This window comes from Pongo abelii, chromosome 6 (assembly GCF_028885655.2).
Source record: "Pongo abelii isolate AG06213 chromosome 6, NHGRI_mPonAbe1-v2.0_pri, whole genome shotgun sequence".
NCBI lineage: Eukaryota > Metazoa > Chordata > Mammalia > Primates > Hominidae > Pongo > Pongo abelii.
Window position 1 is genome coordinate 102,337,317 of NC_071991.2, and position 24,856 is coordinate 102,362,172.

The following is a 24,856-nucleotide window of genomic DNA, read 5'->3' on the forward strand; positions in this document are numbered from 1 at the left end:
TGGGGAACAAGTGCAGAGGCTCAATCACCAAGTAACTGAGAGCACAGTCACCCCACGTGCAGCACCAATTTGTTGCTGTTTGGAATGGACACAAGTAAATATCAAGGGTGCCCTTTACACACACTGGGCAGTCACTTAAATGGGAAGAAATGATAAGCTTCTCTTGTGGCCCTTACCTACCTTATAGTAAATGTTAACATTTAGTACAAAGTCTGCCATGAGAGCTCAATTCAGACACAAATGGGGCTCACTTCTCCTAGAAGTTCAGGTCTGGAAGCTCTTTAGGCTTCCAGAAAGGGGCTTAAGGTGTCGTAGCTGCCTGGGGGAGAGGAGGAAACCTGGGAGAGGGGCAAATTTTGACTTCTGTTCCCTCCCATTTCTTAGGAATCCCTTCCTTGCCTCTACTGGACCTCAGTGGGCAGCTGGGGGGCCTCAGCTGTTGTCCTTCCTGGACTGTCTAGGCCCAGATTTACGTGATCCATGACTCCAATGGATGACGATATCTTGAGAGCTCACCTTTGTAGGAGTGGGGGATGGGGATACCCAGTGGGCCGGTCTTACATCATCAAGTGGCCTATTATTTCTTACCAATAGCATTCTTCCAGATTACGGCTTCTTCCCTGTTTATGAATCCCCTATTAAAATGTAAGTACACTGGGAAGTGGATAGTAAAGGAACTTAAGAGAAAGGGAACATAAGTTGGAGTTTAGGGTAGAGAAGTACAAGTAGAGGTGGGTGGGGGGTCCTAAGGAGGTGGGAAGGGCCAAAGACAAACTTAACCAACTTCACAGCTTTGCTCAGGATCTGCCCTGTTGGCAAGTGTACAGATGTTTTCACAGGACAGCAAACAACTAGAAATTGGTCCACAACCATAATGAAATCTTTAGTTTTTTTTTTTTGAGACAGAATCTCCCTCTGTCACCCAGGGTGGAGTGTAGTGGTACGATCTCGGCTCACTGCAAACTCTGCCTTCCGGGTTCAAGAGATTCTCCTGCCTTAGCCTCCTGAGTAGCTGGGATTACAGGTGTGCGCCACCACACCCAGCTAATTTTTGTATTTTTAATAGAGATGGGGGTTTCGCTATGTTGGCCAGGCTGGTCTTGGACTCCTGATCTCAGTTGATCTGCCCGCCTCAGCCTCCCAAAGTGCCAGGATTACGGGCGTGAGCCACTGTGCCTGGCTGAAATCTTTAGTTTTGATATTGTAGCATTAACATCACAAACAGAAGCATATATATATATATATATATATATTTTTTTTTTTTTTTTTAAGAGAGAGGGTCTTGCTCCATTGCCCAGGCTGAGTGCAGTGGCACAATCATAGCTCATTGTGACCTTGAACTCTTGGCCTGAAGCGATCCTCCCACCCCAGGCCTTTCAAGTAGCTAGGATCATAAGTGTGCGTCACTACACCCAGCTAATTTTTAAAAATTATTTTTTGTAGAGATGGGGGTCTTGCTATGTTGCCCAGGATGATCTCGAACTCCTGGCCTCAAGCAATCCTCCTGCTTCGGCCTCCCAAGCGCTGGGATTACAGGCGTGAATCACTGCACTCAGCCAGAAGCATGTTTTTAATATCCATAGATTCTCTAGGAGCAATAAAAAGGCCCTTTAACATAGGTAAACAAACAATATATTATCTAACATCCTTCTCATTTAGGAGATTACCAACACAAAAATGGTCTCCAAAAAAGACAAAGCATGTAACACATCATTCGTGTTTCTCAAAACCTTCAGGCAAACCATTAAGAAGAGCTGGTATTTAAGAATTAATCAAGCATCCTGACTTCAGAATCATTTTGTTCTATGAAAAGTCAGCCACTGACATTTATTTAGAAAGTTAGGTTTCAGGTAACTGTGGGGCAGCTCGGATCTTATATTGCACAAAAGCTGCTCACTTACTTCCACATCTGTGAATTCAGGTGTTTTTCTACCATGGAGTTTAGTGCGAATCGAAAACGATCCCATCTTCTATCAAACACATAGTACCCTCGTCCCATGAGGCGACTCCCAAATGAGCAAAACTGTGAGGAAAAAAAAAATTTTAATTTTGATTACAGGTTAATAAGCTAATATAAACTATACAGAGAAAAATAACATTTGCATAAAAACACACAGGGGCACAGTTTTACTCAAAGAAGCAAACCGTACTGAAGCCAAAAATACTTCTGCAGTTCTGTAGTTTGAGCTCTGGATTTTCTGCAGAACCTCATATTACAACTCAATAATAGCTACATTCAATTTTCTGTGGCACAGAAGGGGCTACGTTTTCTACTTCTGGGATTGAGCCAGTATTTTTTGTTAAGAAACAAATCATGCCAGGCACAGTGGCTCATGCCTGTAATGCCAGCACTTTGGGAGGCTGAGGTGGGCGGATCACTTGAGGTCAGGAGTTTGAGACCAGTCTGGCCAACATGGTGAGGCCCCATTTCTACTAAAAATACAAAAATTAGCCAGGCATGGTGGCACGTGCCTGGGATCCCAGCTCTTAGGGAGGCTGAGGCAGGAGAATTGCTTGAACCCAGGAGGTGGAGGTTGCAGTGAGCTGAGACTGTGCCACTGCACTCCAGCCTGGGTGACAGACTGAGACTGTGTCTCGAAGAAAAAAAAAAAAAAGAAACAACAACCAGCACCCAGGGTGACTTTTCAGGACCATCTGTTTGTCCTATTATCAGCCACATTTTCTCAAGGAACTTGGTGATTTCCTGCTTCTCATGATAGTAATAGAAACTGCTTGTGCTGGTGTCCCAGGTCCCACCTTTCCTATCTGATGTCAACACAGCCACTTTGCTTCCAGCCAGGCTAAATGCCTTCCTTTCCCAGTCTCGACCACATTTCTGCCTCCAATCAGTCTTTGTAGGCTGTGCTGGGACACAGCACCACCTTGAAGCTTTTGCTCCTGCTGTTCCTTCTCCTTGTTGTCTCCTTCCTTCCTTCTTTTTGTCAATCCCAATTCCCCCCTCTCTCTCCTGGTTCCCTTATCAAGACTCTCATTTCCAGTGGCTCTCATCTGAGTGATCTTCCCACTGTGAATTCCCATGGCACACCCATTGCCTGCTTTAGTACATTTTGCCTTGGACTCATGACATGGCTGTTTTATGTTATATACAGGATGCCTACGTACCTGATTCGACTATCAGTGTATAGACAGGGGAGCCCATTCTCTTCCTTCTCCTTAGTATGAGGATAGTAGGCATTTGGGCTAACAAATAGATGGGGGAGACAGGGATCCACAAAATGTTTAAAGCACACTATCCCTCTTAAAATATGTGGATGAAATATTGGCATTCAGATGTTTAATAAACATTTGATTATGATGTTAGGACAACCGGCAGGCTAGCAGACAGAAATGCAAGAAGCAGCCTCAGAGAAGGTGACATTTGGCTGGTTTAGGGCTCAGGCAAGTCTGCAAATGACTCTATAACTCAAAAGCAGCTCTCCCCCTTCCTCCAGGCCTCCCAGCAGCTCCCTGGCCTCTCTCCCAGACACAGGGCTGGATTGGCACTCATTCCACAAACCCGTCCTGGAACCAGACTTTGGAACAGTTCTCAGGAGGAAATGCAAGACCTTCCCTTTGTTCTGTTTCTATTGGTGTTTTGGGGGGTTTCGCATTAAAATCTTGTCACCCATCAGATCTGGTACTGCTGATGAAAAACACTTTTCTGCACCTTCATGTTAAGTGCTTACTGACCAAGCAAGAAAACATACAAAGGGAATTTTCCGACATAGAAGCTGGTCCCCAGCAGCATGTGGGAGCTGTTCCAGGTCTAGACATCATTTCTTCCCTCATCCCAATTGCTAAAGATGCCCCGAGCAAGCATTCATTACAAACAATGATCTAATGTATCAACTGGCCATGAGAGAAAGGACAAAGCAAAGACACAAATCTGTGGCCTTTCCATTTAAATCAGCAAAACATTAAGGGCACACAGCTGCGCCACATCCCGAGTTTAGCGAATCCACTGTAGCCTGGCAGGTTGTCATCTGGACAAATGTCTTGATGTGCTCCAGAGTCCGGCCTTCTGGCAGAGCCTCATATTTCTTTCAGACTTAGGAGCTGGAGGCACCGTTTTGTCTTTGCTACCTGTGTATCTGATTCCGTACAGATGCGAGGCTAGGCCCCGAGAGGCTCCAGTTCCCGGCTGGCAAGTTACGCCTCCAGCAGAGCTGTAGATCCTCACTGCGTGGGCCACCGTGGCAGACCCTACTGGTTGCCAACCTCACCAACTACCACCCACTCCCACCTCTCTCTGTCTTTTCCTTGCTAACAGAACCACACTTTTATTCTGATATCTGACACAGAGCAGTAATCAAGCGGGTCTCCTCCCAGAACCTTGGGATGAATCATGGCTGGTTCCTCCTGCCTCACTGCAACCCCTTCCTTCTCTGCTGCGAATTGATCTAGGGGTGGGCATGTGACCCATTTCTGGTAGATATAAGGGGAAGTCTGCTGGGGTTTTCACAGGAAGATTTTCTTTCCTAACATAAGGCAACATCTTAGAAGAAGACCCCTTTTCTGTTTGTCCCTTTCCAACCTGAGTAGCACACCACTGGGTGAGGATGTAATATCGGAGCAGCAGCTGACGTACCGGGACCATGCGTGAAAAGTAGAGGGAATTGCAGAGATTGTCCCTCAGCTCCATGACATCGTGGAGAAGCTGAACCAAGCTTGGAAGCACCTGCCTCTACACGCCCTGCTATGTGAGATAATTAAATGACCTTAGCGCTTGTGCCAGATGAGTTGAATGTTCTACCTCTGGCAGTCAAAGGCATTCTTAATCATCCCTATTTTCTGTACTAAACAAGAGGCAAAGTCTCAGGCTGATGGTGAGCCACAGGTAAGCATTATCCCCAGGAAAGGAAGTGAACTTGGCCTTCGTTCATGACATGGATAGGAGGGAAGAGGGATTCACTCGATCTTGATGCGGGACCAGGATGGATTTCACTTACACAGTCTAGAGAAAGAGCTGATCCTGCAGGACTCAGGCTGGCACCAGAGTAAACCACCATGGGGTCCCATGTTCTAGGCCCCTGCATTTGGCTCTGCAATGGCAGCACCAGGCATTCCCTCCTCAAGTGCTCGTACGCAAACAATAAACAAGCCTCCAGCGGATGCCTCCTCTTTCCCACCTCAGTTTCAATGACCTTCTGAACTCTCAGTGTGCACTCATTCAAGGAAGTGGAAAGAAAGTGCCCTTTTTACTAATCAGCAATCATGGTGACCTGAAATGCTTCCTCTTTCCTTCAACACACACACACGCTCAGTTCTGGTGCCATATGGTCACACAACAGTAACTCTTAGAACCAACAGGGGAGAATACCAACAAGGGCTGGCCCCTGACACGCTGCTAAGACAGACAGTTTCCAGAGTAGGTGAACCGAGCTAACCCTGGACATCAGAGGCTCCGTTTTTAGATGGACAAGGCCAGAGGGTCAGCTCCTGAGTGCACTTATAGAAACACTATTTCTCAAGCATGCTCGCTTCAAGGCGGGCCATAAATACTCGGGATTATCCATTTTTTCCCCTTGTTTCTTTTTAGTAGTATGTGGAAGTACTTGGGATTATAATAAGCTGGGAGCCCATTCCTTTCCTTTTGTAATGTTCAAGGGTATTTCTAAGGCAATCATTCAAACTCACAGTAAGCCCTTTTGTAAAACACTGAGCAGGCAGCCTTGCCTTAGGAAGGATCATGTCTCTGGTATGATCACCTAAGTGTCTGCAAAGCACAGGCAAAGAACGCATGGCAAGGAACGGAAGCAGGCCTACCGCAAGAGGTCTGGGGTGGTGCGTGGAGAACTGACAGTCTAGCTTCTCGGATTCGTCGGCTCCGTCCATCTCCCCTTCATCACTGGACAGTCGGCTGGCGAGGTCACCTCCAACTGGTGGGAGTGGGGGCTCTGGAGTGTGGCCGCTATGATTTGAAGATGTGCTGCTGCTTATGCTATTTGCAGATGATGGTCTGAGGGCAAGAGGGGAGAACAAACAAAATAAACCAAATAAACCTTTTCTGAGGTAACAAGATCCACCCGGTTTAATGGTGCTCAGAAAACAGCCTGATTAAGGCCAGGTTCTGTGGCTCACACCTGCAATCCTGGCACTTTGGGAGGCCAAGGCAGGCAGATGACGAGGTCAGGAGATCGAGACCATCCTGGCCAACATGGTGAAACCCCGTCTCTACTAAAATACAAAAAATTAGCTGGGCATGGTGGCGCATGCCTGTAGTCCCAGCTACTCAGGAGGCTGAGACAGGGGAATTGCTTGAACCCGGGAGGTGGAGGTTGCAGTGAGCCGAGATCGCGCCACTGTACTCCAGCCTGGGTGACAGAGCAAGACTCCATCTCAAAAAAAAAAAAAAAAAAAAAAAAAAACCAGCCTGATTAGCCTTGCCAATACCTCAGGGAGGGCACGTTGGTGGTGACTTTGCATAAGGGAAAACAATCAAGGCTGAAGGGTTTGCAGTGACCAGCTCTCTCCAGTGACCCAGTCAAGTTAGGTTCTGCCGCACTTGCTGTCCCTGCGGCAGATGACAGGAATGATGGGAAAGCCCAACAGTGTAAGTGGAACATGAGATATGGGAACATGACAAAGTGAACTGAACCTACACCAGTCTTCTATGAATTCAGTTACAACTATTCACCCATTTGCAGGTAAGTAAGTTGTACTTGTCATACAATTGCTTTCCTTTGAAAGTGGAACCTGACAGGAAGATCAACCAGGTAAACAAGATCAGAGCAATCACCAAAAATATCAGTAATGAAGAAATACAGTCCTATGCATACGTTCTTTGATACAAAGCTATGATTTTAGGAGACTGTTATACTGGCATGAAAAAAAGTTTTGTCCTGGTGATGGGCCACTCATTAGTACCTTACTCGGCACCCATGCCTGTTACTTAATATTGAGTTGTAGTTTAATTGTATTTTCTGAGGATGAGTGTTTCAATTTACATTTATTTATTTATTTATTTATTTACGAAACACTCTCACTCTGTCGCCCAGGCTGGAGTACAGTGGTGTGATCTCGGCTCACTGCAACCTCCGCCTCCCAGGTTGAAGCAATTCTCCTGCCTCAGCCTCCTGAGTAGCTGGGATTACAGGTGCACGCCACTATGCCTGGCTAATTTTTGTATTTTTAGTGGAGACAGGGTTTTACCATGTTGGCCAGGCTGGTCTTGAATTCCTGACCTCAGGTGATCTGCCCACCTCAGCCTCCCAAAAGTGCTGGGATTACAGGCGTGAGCCACCATGCCCAGCTTCAATTTACTTTTTGACAAGCCCTTTTACGCACTGTGGGGCATAATTGGCTCATAGTAGGTGCTAAAGAGATATTTTTTTCAATGAACGAATGAATGAATTCTATGTGTGTATAAAACAACCCAACACATGTCATCTTAATTATGGTTAAGCTTATAAAAAAGCAATGTCACAATAAGAGGTAGAACTACCTGCTTCCTAGGCAGTAAAAAACAAAACAACACCAGGCAAAACCAAAATCAAACACATCCACATTAGCAGAAGAGTTAGATGAGGAATAGTCACAGTTAACTGTTACTAGCTTTTACTACTTCTCCACTTTCATCAGGTGATTGAGCAGGGAGAGGTGACAAAGATAGAGAGAAAAAGAAGTTTTGGAGAAAAAAAAATTGTTTTTCTGCTTTCTGCTTTGAAAGCTGCTCCTTCAAGTCTCATGAAGCAGCACTGCTGATCTGTCTCCCTTTTCTCTTAATTTCACCCTGATACTTTGTTGCTTTGAAATCTTTTCAGGTCTCAAATACTTGAACTTAAAACAGATTCCAAAAGTATAGTCACTTAAAAACAAAACCACAAACGTGAAAACAACCCAACTGTCCATCAGCAGATGACAAGATAAAATATGGTATATCCATTCAATGGAATATTATGCAAGCCTTAAAAATGAATGAAATTCTGCTACTATATGAATGACACTTGAAAGCATCACACTAAATGAAATAAGCCTGACATGAAGGACAAATATTGGATGGTTCCACTTACATGAGATACCTAGACAAAAGCAGAACAAGAGTTATCAGGAGTTGGAAGGAGGAGGGAATAGGGAGGGGGTATTTAGTGGATATACAGCTTCATCTGAGATGATGAGAAAGTTCTGGAGATGGATGACAGTATGACTACACAACATTGTGAATGTACTTAATGCCACTAAACTAGACACTTAAAAATAGTAAATTTTGTGTTATGTATATTTTACTATAAAAAAAAAAACAAAACAAGGCCACATGTAGTTTTTCAGTGTCATAAGAATTATGTTGGGATGACAATTTATTATGGACTATCACCTTCCTGTACTATAAAAACAAAGCTGCCATTCATTCTGCGTGTCTACAGGCCAAAGAACGCATTTCCCCAGACGTTCCTCAATACCTGCTCTTCTGTATCAGGAAGAGCAACAACACTATTGTCTGCTTACTGCTGAAGACCCAAATAATAAAACAATTTAGATGAGGCTGAAACATAAAAAAAAAAAACAGTATCCATAACTCTGCCACCCAAGATCAAGTGTTATTAGCATTTTGATTTACATCCTTCCAGACTTTGTTACTGTGCACACACATGCAAATGCATTTTAAAGCAAGAACTGGATCACACAATCACCTGGAACATGAAATGTGAGTAGTACATACTATTTTGAGACATGCTTTTTAAAAAACCTAGTGATGTTGTGGACGTGTTTCCATATATAGAACTATATCATTTTAAATATTCCCCAGTAATCCATAGTATGAATATATCACAATTTACTTAACAAATCTTCTATTGATGAAGATTTGTTTCCAAACTTTCTAACAGGCTCTCTCTCTATGAAGCCGTCTCCATCATGATAGGACCTCCTTATTCTGCAGCAGATAGATTAAAAAGGAGCTGGATTTTATTAAGTGTGATAACAGCATCATGGTTATATAGAAAATTGCCTTTCTTTTTATGTATTTATTTTTAATTTTTAGAGATAGGATCTTGCTCTGTCACCCAGGCTGGAGTGCAGTGGCATGATCATGGCTCACTGCAGCCACAAACTCCAGGGCTCAGGGGATCCACCCACCTCAACCTTGTGAGTAGCTGGGCTTATAGGCACGTGTCACAGTATCTGGCTAATTTTAAAATTTTTTATAGAGACAGGGTCTTGCTTATGTTGCCCAGACTGGTCTCAAACTTGTGGCCTCAAATGATGCTCCTTGCTCGGCCTCCCAAAGTGTTGGGATTGCAGGTGTGAGCCACTGTGCTAGGCCTGTCTTTTTTTTTTTTTTTTTTTTTTTTTTAGACAGAGTCTTGCTCTGTTGCCCGGGCTGGAGTGCAGTGGTGCGACCTCGGCTCACTGCAACCTCCACCTCCCAGGTTTGAGCGATTCTCCTGCCTTAGCATCCCGAGTAGCTGGGACTACAGGTGTGCGCCACCATGCCCAGCTAATTTTTGTATTTTAAGTAGAGACGGGGTTTCACCATTTTGGCCAGGATAGTCTCGAACTCCTGACCTCAGGTGATCCGCCCTCCTCCGCCTTCCAAAGTGGTGGGATTACAGGCATAAGCCACCACACCTGGTCCTGTCTTTACCTTTTTTTTTTTTTTTGAGATGGAGTCTTGCTCTGTTGCTCAGGCTGGAGTGCAGTGGCACAATCTTGGCTCACTGCAACGTCTGCCGCCCGGGTTCAAGTGATTCTCCTGCCTCAGCCTCCTGAGTAGCTGGGATTACAGGTGTGTGCCACCATGCCTGGCTAATTTTTGTATTTTTAGTAGAGACGGGGTTTCAGCATCTTGGCCAGGCTGGTCTTGAACTCTTGACATCGTGATCCACCCGTCTCGGCCTCCCAAAGTGTTGGGATTACAGGTGTGAGCCACTGTGCCCGGCCTGTCTTTACTTTTAAAAGATGCATTTGGAAGATGTTTGAGGTGAAATGCCATGGTATTTGCAATTTACATCAAAACATATCATCAAAAAATGTAGATGAAGCAAATATAATTGCAAAATATTAATCAGTAACTGTTAAAGCAAGACCTGTAGGTGTTCAATATACTATTCTCTCTACTTTTCTATACATGGGAAAAATTTCATAATGAAAAATAGGAAAAACAAAAACAAGAAGAAAATAGTTAGTAGTACAAGTATATGTAAGAAAGTTATTAAAGAACTTCCTATTTTTTGGTATTTTATTTTTCTTCGGTTTTACTGAGGTATAACATCTTACACTTATAATACATAAATAAAATTGTGTATATTTAAGGTATACAATGTGATTTGGCATATGTGTACATTGTAAAATGATTACCACAGGTTAGCTAACATATGTCACCTCACAGTTACCGGTTTTTTTTTTTCCATGGTGAGAACACTTTTTATTTTTATTTTTTAGAGACACGGTCTCTCTCTGCCTCCCAAGCTGGAGTGCAGTGGAGCAATCACTCACTGTATTCACAGGAACTCCTGGGCTCACAGGATCTTCCCACCTCAGCCTCCCAAGTATCTGGGACTATAGGCATGAGCCACTGAGCCCAGTGAAATTTGCTTAACATCTACTTATTTAGCAAATTTCAAGTACATAATACAGTATTATTAACTAGAGTCACCATGCTGGAGATTAGATCCCCAGAACGTATTCATCTTGTAACTGAAAGTTGTCCAATATCTCCCCATTTCTCCCAACCCTTAGCCTCAAACAACTGGCACTCTACTCTCTCTGTGAATTTGGCTTTTTTAGATTCCACCTGTAACTGAAATCATACAGTAGTTGTCATTCTCTGTCTGATTTCACTTAGCATAATGCTCTCAAGTTCATCCATGTTGTTGAAGATGGCAGGATGTCCTTCTTCTTTGATTGTTAAATAACATTTCTTTATATATATATATATAAGTATTATTATTGTTACTTATTTATTTTTTTTTTGGAGATGGAGTCTCCCTCTGTCACCCAGGCTGGAGTGCAGTGGCGTGATCTTGGCTCAATGCAACCTCCGCCTTCTGGGTTCAAGTGATTCTCCTGCCTCAGCCTCCTGAGTAGCTGGGACTACAGGCACCTGCCACCATGCCCGGCTAATTTTTTTGTATTTTTAGTAGAGATGGGATTAAGCCATGTTAACCAGGCTGGTCTCAAACTCCTGATCTCAAGTGATCCACCCGCCTCAGCCTCCCAAAGTGCTGGGATTACAGATGTAGGCCCCCGTGCCCGGCCTTATTATTTTTTCTGAGACACAGTCTCACTTCTTCACCCAGGCTGGAGTATAGTGGTGCAATCTTGGCTCACTGCAACCTCCACCTCCCAGGTTCAAGTGATTCTCCTGCCTCAGCCTCCCAAGTAGCTGGGATTACAGGCATACACCACACCTGGCTAATTTTTTTATTTTTAGTAGAGACGGGGTTTCACCATGTTGGCCAGGCTAGTCTTGAACTCTTGACCTCAAGTGATCCGCCCACCTCAGCCTCCCAAAGTGCTAGGATTACAGGTGTGAGCCACTGCACCAGGCTGAAATATTATATATATCTGCATTTATCCCTCAATGAACACTTAGGTTGTTTCCATATCTTGGCCATAATGCTGCCATGAGCATGGAAATGTGAAGAACTTCCTGTTAAACAGGGCAGATGGATCACACATATTTCTCTCTTCTCTCTTCCAAAATCTTACTAAAATAACAGTAAAGAGATAAAAAAGGCATTAGCTTTAAAGAACAATGAGATCAGCAGAAATGTGGTGACACTTACGACGATGACTTCCTAACATCCATTTAACTCCTAAACCAATAATAGGAATCTCTCATTTTGCTTGCTAACGATTGGTTTAGAAAAGGACATGAGAAATTTTTTAAAAATTATTTTTTGGGGTAGAGGGCTTTTGGAATGCTTTTTCTCACTTTTAAAAAGAGGCATCCAGCCTGGGCAACACGGTGAAGCCCCATCTCTATAAAAAATACACAAATTAGCCAGGCCTGGTGACAAGCACCTATAGTCCCAGCTACTCAGGAGGCTAAGGTGGGAGGATTGCTTGAGCCTGGGAAGCAGAGGTTGCGCTGAGATCATGCCACTGCACTCTTGCCTGGGGGACAGAGTGAGACACTGTCTCAAAATAAATAAATAAATAAAAGAGACACAAGGCTCTGGTGGGGGATGTTGATAGTGGCGGAGGGAGGCTATGCATGTGTGGGCAGGAGGTATATAGGAAACATGTGTGCCTTCTGCTCAATTTTGCTGGGAAACGAAAACTCCTCTAAAACATGAAGTTTATTAAGAAAAAAACAAAAACAAAAACAAAAGAGACACACAGGAAAGGTGGTCCTCAGCTTCATCTGGACCTTGTTATATCTGCATGTGCCTGGAATTGCTACAGTCATTTTGCTATAGGACTTTGAGGATGAAGCCAAAAGACTGAAGAGGGTGGAATAAAAGAAGGGCTGTGACGGCGAGTCAATCTCTGATGGCTGGGGACTGGTGCTCCTCCACCTCTGGACCTTATGTAGCATGCGGTAGTTTCCTAATTATTTAAATGTATGGTAAACTATGTTTTCTGCTACTTGCACCTGAAGCATCCTAACTGATACAAGCATATGAGATTTTAACATTAAGAAAACAGGATGTGGCTGGAGAAGTATTAACTAACGGGAAAGGAACTGACCTACTATAGAATCTCCAAGAAGCTGGGCACCTCTAGGACATTCCTAGAGCTGCAAAAGTCATAGGTGAGGTGAGGACTAAATACAGCTCAAGAGTTAAAGGTCTTAATACATGGCAATTGGACCTAAAGGTCATGTCTACCACCTCACACAACCAGATGATGAGTTATCACCATTTCTGCCAGGACACCCTCTTCTGTACCCCAATAAACTTTCTGGAGTCTCGCTTTGTTGCCCAGGCTAGAGTGCAGTGGTGCCATCTCGGCTCATTGCAACCTTTGCCTCCTGGGTTCAAGCAATTCTCCTGCCTCAGCCTGCCGAGTAGGTGGGATCACAGGCGTGTGCCACCACACCCAGCTAATTTTTGTATTTTTAGTAGAGGCAGGGTTTCACCATGTTGGCCAGGCTGGTCTCGAATTCCTGGCCTCAAGTGATCCGCCTCCTGCAGCCTCTCAAAGTGCTAGGATTATAGGCATGAGCCATCACACCTGGCCAACGACAATAAACTTGCTAACAAGAGAGCAAAGGTTTACTTGCCAGAGAAGTTGAACTGGAGAGATTCTAGACACGGGGCCATCAGGCTGAGCGCAGAGTAGGAGTGAGGCACAGGGCTGGACACAGTGGAACTGTGGGCCATTTCTAGTCAGGGCTTCCAGAATGCCTATTGCTAGGCACATCACCAGTCAGGCTTCTATCTTTGAGAAACTGAATGGCCCCAGAGAAGGCTTCCAGATCTTGCCTTTGGGAATCCTCAAACAAAAGGCTGAGTGGTGATCAGACAAATTTTGGTCAACAACCTCACACATAGACTTCCAATTAGGCTGTTACAGCCTCTCTTCCAAATGTGCATGGTTAGGGATGGCCCAACACTGCTGGAGCATCCCCAGTGTGAGACTGCCCAACCAAACATCAAAGACATGAACACAGGAAGGAAACAAACCTGGAAAAAACTAAGACGATGATGGAAAGAGAAAAAACTAAAAAACTTATCTTCAAAGATATTAGGATGTTATTACCTCTGAAAAACGATAGTATCTTGTGGTACAGTGTAAGAAACAACCAGATAAAGAGATCCAGATCCTAAAAAATAGGAAAGCATCATAAATGATTTAAAATACCATTTCTGAAGATAAAGTCAAAGAAAATATTTCAGAAAGTAGAACAAGGAGATTAAGAGACAAAAAGAGGTAAGAGAGCTAAAGGTCCAACATCCAATTAATAGAAAGTCAAGAAAGAAAGAATAAAGACAATAGTGGGGAGAAAATTATCCAAGATGTAACACAGGAAAACATCCCAGGAGAGGATAAGTATCTCCAGATTGAATGAGCTACTGAGTACCCAGTATGATGAATGAAAATGAGCTACATCAAGAGTGATCAGCTGAGTGCAGTGGTTCACATCTGTAATCCCAGCACTTTGGGAGGCTGAGGGCAGATTGCTTGAGCCCAGATGTTCAAGATCAGCCTGGGCAACACAGCAAGACCCTGTCTCTGTAAAAAAATAAAAAAATTAGCCAGGGGCAGTGGCTTGCACCTGTAGTCCCAGGTACTTGGGAGACTGAGGTGGGAGGATCATTTGAACCCAGGAATTTGAAGCCGAGATAAGCTATGATTGTACCACTGCACTCCAGCCTGGGTTACAGAATGTAGCCTTGTCTTTAAAAAAAAAAAAAAAAAAAAAAAAAAAAAAAAAGAGTGACTACTGTGTGAACTTTCAGAGCCCCCAGGCTTCAGAGAAAAAAAACTGGATGTGTGCAAAGAAATGATAATCAGAATAATATTAAACTTCTTGATAAAATTTTCAATGCTACAAGTCAATGAAAAAATGTCTTCAAAATTCTGTAGGGAAATGATTTTCAATCCAGTTATATACTCAAATAGATTATTAATTTAAGTGTGAGAGTAGAATAAAAATATTTTCAAGTGTGCAAGGATTCTAAATATTGACCTCCCACACATCTTTTCACAGGAAGCTAATGAAGGAGGTACTTCATCAAAATTTAAAGGCATGAACTAAGAAGGAGGCAGTCACTTGGATCCAGGAAACAGGCGCTTGAACACAGAAAGAGCAAAGACATGTTCCAGGATGGCAAGAACTGGTTTCATTCTAATTATTTAAGCACAGTTTAATTTTTGAACTATGTGCCTATCTCACTCTGATTTTAAAAAATGCAGGCTGGGTGCGGTGGCTCATGCCTGTAATCCCAGCAGTTTGGGAGGCTGAACTGGGTGGATCACCCGAGGTCAGGAGTTCGAGACCAGCCTGGCCAACATGGTGAAACCCCCCATCTCTACTAAAAATACAAAAATTAGCCAGCCTATGGTGGTGGGCACTTGTAATCCCAGCTACTCGGGAGGCTGAGGCAGGAAAATCGCTTGAACCCGGGAGGTGGAGGTTGCCATGAGCCGAGATCACGACACTGCTCTCCAGCCTGGGTGACAGGGGAGAGACTCTGTCTCAAAACAACAATAACAACAAAAAAAGCAGTGTAATTAAGAAGAAAATTGGCTGAAACACTCCATAATAAGTTCCAGTTGCCAGATAAAAGAGAGAAGGAGATGAGTGGAAGATTCCTGGGGATTAAGCTGAGTGTGAAAGCTGTGCTCTAGCCCACAACTGGCTGTGGGAGCAAAGGGAGAAACAGGGACACATGATGGTGTGCTCGTGTGTGCACACACACCAGGAGGAGGGAGCTCCGCATCATTTCCTTTTTGGGCTCATTTCCCTCAGGGTGCATACAGCCTCCTGGAGGTGATATAGTGGTGGATGCTTTCAGGACCTTTTAGCTCTGATTGCTGCACTCCAGGGTGACACCTGGTGGGAAGGAGTTCACTGGAACCAGCTTGGGTCTTATTCCAGCCACCTTAGGTGAGTAAATTAGTATCTGCCTTTCTTAGATGAGAATTTTTTTTCCCTTTTGGTGGAAAATGGGGTCTCGCTATGTTGCCAAGGCTGCTCTCGAATTCCTGGGCTCAAGCTACTCTCCCACTTCTGCCTTCCTAAATATTGGGATTACATACGTGAGCCACTGTGCCTGGCCTCAGATGAAGAAACTATTATAAAGCTAATAAGAAATGGAGGGGTTTTGTGCCTGTCTGTATAACCTCAAAGCCCCCCAGACTGAGAAACAGATGTAGAAACAGCACAGGGATGAATATATAAGAAATTAGGGAGAGAATAAGGCGGGGCGCAGCAGCTCATGCCTGTAATCCCAGCACTTGGAGAGGCCAAGGCAAGAGGATTGCTTGAGCCCAGGAGTTCAAGACCAGCCTGGGCAACATAGTGAGACTCTGTCTCTACAGAGAAAAAAAAAAAAAAAAAAAAGAGAGAATTGGCTTGCAGTGTGGCAACATCACTATCCTAATGACATACAGAACGGAACAGAATTTGCTTTTACCCCAGACTCATCCCTGCCCTTTGTCAGGAATCTAAGACCTTCTGCCTGTCTCCACACTGCCCTCGTCGGTCTAAGATTAGCTAAGTTTGCCCTTTTATACTTTAGACTGCATGTGTAAGCATCTATGAGACAGAGGGGACTGTGCCCAGATTTTGTGGCACCAGCTTCCTGTGGGCTCTCAGCCTGGCTTGTCAGAGCCCAACCCTCTTTGCCCTTTCCAACAGTCCCGGTGGGTTTGGCTGGGCTAGTCATCCACAACCCTCGGGCTTTTTGGAACAAGCAATATGTTCCTTTAGAGTTGGAGGCAAATAAACTGAACATATGAGTGTGTTATTCCAGGCCCCTCGGGCTGGGGGCAGAAGCACGGAGGGCAGGCATATGGAAACCAGGCAGTGTCAAGGCCGGCATTCACTGCCTTCGCCTTCGCGTGGAGTGCCCCTCCCACTCACTAACAGCTACCGTCCATGGACTGCTTCTTATGTGCTTGGTAGTTTCTCACTTCACTCTGATTAGCTCCATTGTACAGATGAGCAATCTGAGGCGAGACAGGCTAAGAACCATGACCAAGCTTACCTAGTTAGTAGGCACGGAGTTGAGACTTCCACTTCAAATCCCATTCCAACCCTTGTTATCTAACTTTAACTTTTCTAATTCTAGACTCAAGTTCCTTTTTTAGCAATCCCTGACAAGAATGGGTTGCAATGTAAGAATATGAGAACTAAAATATTTTCAAGGTTAACGAAAAGATACGTATGAAATAAATTCACACAGGTTAGCATTTCCCACAAAGGGAATTCACAAGTGGGAGGGGATGACAATAAATTCCATTCATGTGCGACAGTTTTTTTTTTTTTTTTTTGCCAAGTACAGATAATCTGTGTAGATGAAACATCTATTATATATACATCAATATGAGTAAAGCAATGTTTTTGTAAGTTTTGTGTGATTACAATATTCTACTCTGATCATGCCTGTTCAATCTTCAATTGCAGGGGATCTTGTCCTAAACTAAAATAAGTGCAGGACATTTTCCTGATTAACTTTGGAAAAGAGCTCACCCCTGAGTTTTCTGATGCCTATCTCAATCTTGAAAAGCATCCTCAAAGATGACTCTGTGGGCCGGGTACGGTGGCTCATGCCTGTAATGTCAGCACTTTGGGAGGCCAAGGTGGGCAAATCACCTGAGGTTAGGAGTTCGAGACCCACTTGGCCAACATGGTGAAACCCCATCTCTACTAAAAATACAAAAATTAGCCAGGCATGGTGGCACACGCCTGTAATCCCAGCTACTTGGGAGGCTGAGGCAGGAGAACTGGTGGAACCCGGGAGGCGGAGGCTGCAGTGAGCCGAGATCGCGCCACTGCACTCCAGCCGGGGCCACAGAATGAAACTCCGTCTCAAAAAAAAAAAAAAAAAAAAAAAAAAAGATTCTGTTACTAACATGTGTAATGTGTTCCTCTGCCCCCCCAACTTCTTTTCCAGAAACATTCTTTTCGCTGATTAACCTCACCCATCCTTTTCTGCTTCCTTAAGAGAACACAAACAGCTGGCATTTCTCTATAGATGAACATTCCCCTGAAAATTAAACCCAAAAGGAACAGTCAGAGCAGATCCTTCAGGCTCCACTGTTTTATTCTTTAACGGCTGCTCCCTTGTTTCTCTGTTAAGCCAGGTACCACTGCTTGGTGAGAAGTGCCTCCATCAGTCAAAAATAGATGGAAATTTGTATAATCAAAGAAGGCTTTCAAACTGGGTTCCTTGGAGTCCTTGGGGAACCCAAGGAGATCCTTGAGAGGGTGTGGGGGACAATGGCTCTGGGTACATGTGTGAGCTTAGCCGGCTTCAGGTGGAGGCAAGTCTACTTTCCTATCACGTACCTATAATAAGGTTGTGCTGGAATGAAAATGTTCGATAGCTACAAAGAAGTTTAAAAGTCGCTGTATATAGAATGCAAGCCCCTTCCAGAAGTTTGGAACGGAATTGTTGCCTCAACTCTAAAACAAGGGGAATATCCTTAACCAACACCCCACATGACAGTGAGAAGTCATTATAAAATGATCTTGCAAAGTGAGGGGTGGCCAGGAAAGTAGCAAGTCAACGGCGACAGTAACGCCACGATGGTGAGCATGATGGAAGTGTTGGGGATGGCAATTCCATCTGACCGCGTCCTCCTGAACGCCTGAGGCTGAGCTCGGCCATAATGACAGAGGGACTCTGGCTGTCAAACTAGGTCAGGCTTGCACCAACATGGAAGGCATCAGGGTGAGAGCCTGGCAGATCAGGAGCGACTGCTATCAAATATTTGTTTTTGCTTTAAAAATCAACTCCCTCCCCTTCTTTTATGACTATGTCCTCTTAAAGCCTATTTGCTACCCGTTGAGATTCACACTGTATGCATAAAAAACATCAGATAATACCGTTATCTGCACTTCTCACTGAGTATTATTAATGTTTCCTTTTTATAAAAATTATGGATACTTGATTCTTACCTCATTTTTTTAAACTCTAAATTCCTGAAAAGCGGGGTCTAGCTTCATTAATCTCTGTACCCCTGCCTGAGAGTACCTAACATGGAATCTTGCTTATGGAGCGAGCACTCAATAAATATTTTTGAATAAGTGGTTCTCTGTCCCATTATTTGGGAATTGAGCTGCTGCCCATCAAAATGGACATGCATGGATTTTAAATTACTTTTAATCCAAATGAGTGTTAATTCTGTTTTCTATTTTTTCCTTTCTGTCCAGGACAACCACACAGAACCCCAAACAGGTGGCCCAGAAGAGTAGCTTTCCTGGTGTGGAGGGACACGTAAGGACAAACAACCTCTGCTATGCCAATTTCCCCTTTCATCCCGATGATAGGAGAACGTGGGAAACAAATATCATGGCAACTGGACTAGCATGGTGCAGTGTGCGTCTAAGAGGTGCTAACGACCTGTCCACCTGGGTTTCCCTACTCCACTCACCTATCCACCTGGGTTTCCCTACTCCGCTCCAGGAATCGTCAACTAATATAAAAACCCAGGCAGCCAGGAAGTCACCTGGTGGCTGATGTGTCACAGTTCCAGGTATTTATTTCCAGCTTACTCTTGCTGTGTAAAAACACACACTGTCTGATATAAGTTCTGCTAGTCTGCCATGAAGTCCGCTGCTGCTGACAATGATGATAGCAGTGATGATAATAATGATGACAACAGTAAAATCTGTTGAACACTCTGTGGCAGGCACTGGGCTGGGCCTCTTATGTACATTATCTCATTTAAACTTTACTACTGCCTTAGGAAGTAGTACTATTATGACTTCCATTTAACAAATAATCAGACCACATGCCACAGACCCAGCAAGCTAGTCACTTGACCAAGCATTCAGGGCTTCTATCGTCAAGGTGGTACTTACCTAGGAAGTACAGAGTTAGGTGGTCTGGATTTTGCAGGGGATGCAACTTTCGGTTCTGGCCCAGAGCTCCCTGAAGACCCTGGCAGAGAATCCTGTGCCGGCCCGGATTGGCTTGGAAGTATTTCCCTCGTGGAAGTCAGGAGATGCTCTTTATCTTTAACTTCTTTTTCCCGGGACTTGGCTTTATGTTCTGCCAGGAGGAGGTCAAATTGCTTTTTCCGGCCTGGGACTGCCCTCCGATGGCTTAGCGAATGTGTCTAAGGAGAAGAGAAATGAAAAGCACAGCCTCTTTGATCAGCACATAAACCTGCTTCCCCAGGCCCTCCATTTCAGAAATAGCAATTCATGGAAATTTAGAGGTGCTTGAAAAGTCAACTTCAAGGTAACAGCTCCTGTTCTGTGGCTAGGAAGAGGCAGAGACCACACGAACGCAACCATGCCCTACACTCCTGGTGTTAAGAAGCCAAAGCTTCCTCCAAAAAATGGCATAGGATGACGAGCTTCAGCGCAGAACCCATGAAAACCTCTCTGATGAAAGGCAACTGCGAGGGAATGCTAGAGTTAATCCAGGTGCAGGTGGGAGGCTCGATTCGGCCCAGACAAACAGAGCCACCAAGCAGAGAGGGCCATCGCCTTGATCCCAAGAAGCACTAGCAGTTCAGCATGAAATACAGGGCTTTGGGCGACCCAATGGCGGCCGCCTTGGGTCAGCTGTTCCCCTGGCCACCCCGGTGTGGCTGGATCAGGGGCGCGGCATATCATCCTCCCCTCCAGGGCTGCCTTTCAGGGCGCTGCCGCCGCCGCCGCCGCCGCCGCCGCCGCTGCTCCTGCATACATTAAAACGTAGCAGGCTTTAGAACCGCCTGTGAGTGCCTATAAATACAATTTACTGTCTGGCCTCACAAGTAACAGGGGAAGCCTAGTTTTTTTTTTTTTTTTTTCCTTCTTAAAAAGCCAGCCAGCTTGAGGCAGGCACTCTGCTACCATGGACGAGAAGAAAGCATTTCCCTTACAAAGAACAGCTGGGGGTCATGTCGAGGTTCCACACCCTGCCGTGTGCAGAGAGTGGCATGCAAACATTTCGACAAAGGCCCCAGCGAGAGCAGGAAGTATTTTTTATGGAAAGAGAAATACCTTGCAGGTGAGGGATCTTGTGCAAGGTTTCTTTGTCTCGGGATCCAATACTCCACAGTGTTTATTTGGGTCAAATTCTCTCTCTGGTTTAAGAAACAAACAAAAAATATAAGAAAAAAGGAGACTAAATAGGATTTGGCATTAAGACTACATTTTTAAAAAAATGCACATTTGCACCAACAAGTGAGACATTGTCAGGCAATCTGTTTTTTGTTTTTTTGTGTTTTGTTTTCTCAACCAGCTGCTAAAATGCTTCCAGAACCGCTCGGGGAAAATGGTGCTCCCCTCTGAACCCAGAGTTCCCAAGTCTAGCTTCGGCAGCAACGCCGAATGCAGCACAAGGCTCAGGGAATAGGGCGGGAGCGGGCACCGAAGGGAAGGAGAGGAGCCGTGCTGCTCTTAATGCTCTTAACGCTTTATTTTACTTGCAATGGTTCCACAGGTCCTTGGCATTTGGGCATAGCTGGCTGCAGACCAGGGAGAGCCACCTGAGACCCAACGGCCCCTTTCCTGGGCTGCTCCAGGAGTACAGACACCCTGACTCCAGCTCCTGCCTTCCTGCTAGTTTTAGCCATGTTTAAGTGGGAGATTACTCCTTGACATGTCAGAATGACCTGCCTCTCTCATGCTTGACAAAGCCCTCGGCGCAGGCTTTGCACACAGCCTTGCTGACCACAAACACCATTTACCTGATTGAGGGGCACTCTAGCAGTGTTACAGGCAGGGGCAGGGGAGAAGGCTGAACTTGAAGGTGCAGAGAGGGCAGGGCCTGCTAATCTCACAGCTGCTCCCCGCCCCCACTGCCCTGGGTCTGATGCTTCACGTGGGAATAAAACGGGGCAGGCTGCCCCCGGGGATGAAGGATGCCTGTGCGGAGAGGCCAGGCTTCCCCAGCTCCTGCCTTCCAGTTGACTGTGGACAGCTTGTGTGGAGGTTACTTCTAAGGAGCCTGCTCTTTCTATACCCATCTTGGGTCCTTCACCCCTGCCAGGAAGACAATCATGCTGTCCTCACCTTAAAAATGAGAGGATGTGAGGTGATCTCTTTTTTTCATTTTTATTTTTTGAGACAGGGTCTCGCTCTGTTACCCAGGCTGAAGTGCAGTGGTGGGATCACAAGGCTCACTGCAGCCTCGACCTCCTGGGCTCAAGCCTCAACCTCCTGAGTAGCTGGAACTAGAGGCATGCACCACCACACCTGCCTGATTTTGTTATTTTTTGTAGATACAGGGTCTCACTATATTGCCCAGGGTAGGTGATCTCTTAAGGATCTTTTGGACTTTAAAATTCCACCTCTTGGATGGCCTGTGCCGTTTCTGGAAGGCACTAAGCAAACACATAAGTCCTGCAGAGCAGGAATGACACAGCCCTCTGGGCATGTGGGTAGACTGGCAGCAGTGTTGCTGGTGGTAGAGGGTGTACAGAAATTGGTGGTACCTCCTTAAGACCCTTGAATGGCTGCAAACTCAAAAAAGGTTCCTAGCTGGAAAACTGTCTGAAATTGGTGGAGTAAACTCCGAGCATATAATAATGCTCAGATTATAACATAATAAATGAATGTATTCTATTTTCAAAAGCTTTGAGGGTCATGGGGAGGTTGCAGTGGTGTTACTGATGATGTGTACAAGAAAACTACTCTAAACCCATGACAGATTCCCTGGCTGGTTACCAAAATGCCTCCCCCCTTTTTGGTTTTTTGTCTGCCTTTTCTCTCTCTCTCTCTTTTTTTTTTTTTTTAGCTTCACTTAGAAAAAAAACCTGCTAGGCCTGGAGATGCTGGTTTGCTCGGAGCCCTCTCTGGCCAGGCTGCCTGGTGTGGTGTTTTTTCTTGGGTCTGTCAGAGTCAGGCCTGTGCCTGGTCCCACACCAGTGCCTCATGTCGACCTGGAGCTGAGCAGGCTGTTGGCTGAGGGTAGGAGCTGGCTGCCAAATGTGAAAGTGAGGCAGAAACAAGCAAAAGACCCGATGAGACAAGACAACCCACAAAATGCAAAAACAATGCGCGGCAAAAAAATCCCCAAACAACTTCAGATGGGGTTACAGGCTGGAAGCCAAGGCCGTGCTTCTGCTATGGCGAGGACCCCTCGGCCTCCAGCCACTGTGCCCACGCCTACCGGTTTTCTGGGGATGTTGCCACCACCTCTGAAGAGCGAAACCGAGCTTTCCATGCAGGAATAGCCAGGTGCTGGGGGCTCCAGCCCGAACCGTGAGGCCCACAGTGCTTAGGGAGAGCACCAGGCTCTGCCTTTCTCTCTTGACAGTGGGTGAGCAGCGCAGGCAGAGATGTGCAAGGTACAATGCCTGCTTTATTTGAATGCTTTGGGCTTGAGGGACTTTTCAGACATAATTTTTAAAAGAGTTACAGATGAAAGACAGAAAAACTAGAACTACAGACAAATACAGAGTAGACAATAAAAATTACCCACAATTCCTTGGGTGCTTAAAAATCAAGCTTAAACCGAGGACAGTTTCTCTGTCACAGGGTGGCTGTCACTGTATTTTACTTTCTCTGGCCACCATCAGGGAGTGCCCATGATGTGTGAAGAAGTTATGAAGTTTATAGCTTCTCCTGGTCTTTTGGAGAAAGTAAAAACTGCCAGGTTTAGTTCTACAGCAGATCGATCCAAAGCAAACATTACCCACATAGGGGCCTCTAACAGATAACCATCATCCCATGTGCCTCTTCCGGCACCCCAAGTGTCTGCTCAGACAACCAAGGAGTAGACCCACAAGAGACCGCCCCAGCACCCTATCGGCACTGCCAGCCCTAGCATTCCTGTTTGGGAATTCCAACCTGATTATGGGGGATAGACAGTTGTAAACCCAACTGCAGAATCAACCTGGAAACTCCTGAGGCCAAAGGACAGAGGCTGTGTGTCCCTGTGCAGCACAGCTGTTGGTGGGGCTGTCCCTCACATGCCTTGAGGCACCATGAGATCCCTGTGCGTTGTCCAGCTTCCCAGCAGTGAAGCTTCTATGGAAGCCAGGCTAGTTCAACCTGTTTGTATGATACCGATACACAGAATCACCTGCTCACAAGACCCTCGGAATCTACAGAGTAGGTCGGTGCAGAGCACCCTGCCTCCTGGGTTGCTAGGGTAACTCCCACTAAGCACTGAACTGAGCGAGGGACTTCATCTGCCCGGGGAAGAAGAGACCTGGTTTTCCCTTGCATTTTTAGGTGGGGTTCCTGTTTGCAGGTAAACTCCGCATCCCCCTTAAAATGAAACAGACCTGCTTAATGATAAGAGCACATCACTCCTTGGTTATGGCTGCAACTCCCTTTCAGTCTAATCATGAGTCAGACCCTGATGACACTGACACATACCTGAAAGTCTCCTGTAAGGCTTGTTGCTGTTTTTGGTGCCATTTTGGTGTTTCTTGTCTATGGTGGTTGGCAGAATTCCTTTGCCATTTAAGATCTTCTCTGGTGAAGGTGGCACTGACTTGGACATCAGGACAGGCTTAATTAAAGGAGGGGTGGAGACGGCAGAGGATGAGGTGGAGGAGGCAGAAACTGCAGTAGTGGTTGTGGAGTTCATTTTGACATTGGCACCATCTGCCTTCACTAGGTTAGGAATTTTCTCTAAACTGACTACAGGAACCGGAACACTGAAAAATAAATGAACAAACACACACAATTGCCTTCTTTGATACATCTAGTCTGCTGAGGAACCATACCCGCTTATCATTATCAGAACATTTCCTTATCACTTATTTATACTCCTTCTATAAGCAAGCAGCATGAGTCCAGTTTTGATGGGAGAGAGTTCTGTGCCCTGGAAAGGATCAACAGGGGGTGCAAGGCTGGCACAGTGCCAGGGGTGGCATCAGGGCTGACTGATTACCACCCGTGCTGAGCTGTCCCCATAGATCCTGCAACTCCCCCCTTCCCGGGCCCTATAGGTTGGCCATCTCCAACACAGCACCTTAGGCAGAACAAGGTGCCTGCTGTGAAGCTCAGGAAGAGATACCGTTTGTCCCCTGAAGACAGTGTGCCACTGCTGAATCACGCCCCCTCCCCCCGCTGCTCAGCTAGTCCCCCAGCCTGGCCTGGATCAGGCCTGACATCTGCTTAGCTCCGGAGTGCTGACAGGATCACACCACAAGGAGGCATGGCTTCAGGCCAGCATGCTGCACGGCGTGCTGTCGGACGGCTTCTGGATCACTCTCACATCCTGGGGATGGGCTCAAATTGAGTGAGCCGCCATGTAGCATTATCCAATATTCCATTTTAGGCAGCTAGTTATGTAAATAGGCAATTCTCAAGGCTGGCAGGTGAGAGGATGAATTTTAAGAA

At 45.4% G+C, this 24,856-nt stretch overlaps 1 protein-coding gene across 23 annotated transcripts in view; it reads right to left on the reverse strand.

Annotated features, from left to right (window-relative positions):
* ATXN7L1 (ataxin 7 like 1) overlaps positions 1-24,856 on the reverse strand; it is a 266,375-nt gene that overhangs the window by 10,599 nt on the left and 230,920 nt on the right. For all 23 annotated transcript variants that reach the window (XR_008527555.1, XR_008527549.1, XR_008527554.2 and 20 more), the window contains 5 exons: positions 23,885-24,168; positions 20,558-20,640; positions 19,424-19,680; positions 5,767-5,959; positions 1,902-2,023 (listed from right to left, as the gene is read on the reverse strand). Coding sequence is in view for 19 of the 23 variants with exons in the window: in XM_024250039.3 (XP_024105807.1) it covers positions 1,902-2,023; positions 5,767-5,959; positions 19,424-19,680; positions 20,558-20,640; positions 23,885-24,168 (939 nt within the window). In the remaining 4 variants the exon portion in view is untranslated. The remainder of the gene's footprint in view (positions 1-1,901; positions 2,024-5,766; positions 5,960-19,423; positions 19,681-20,557; positions 20,641-23,884; positions 24,169-24,856) is intronic.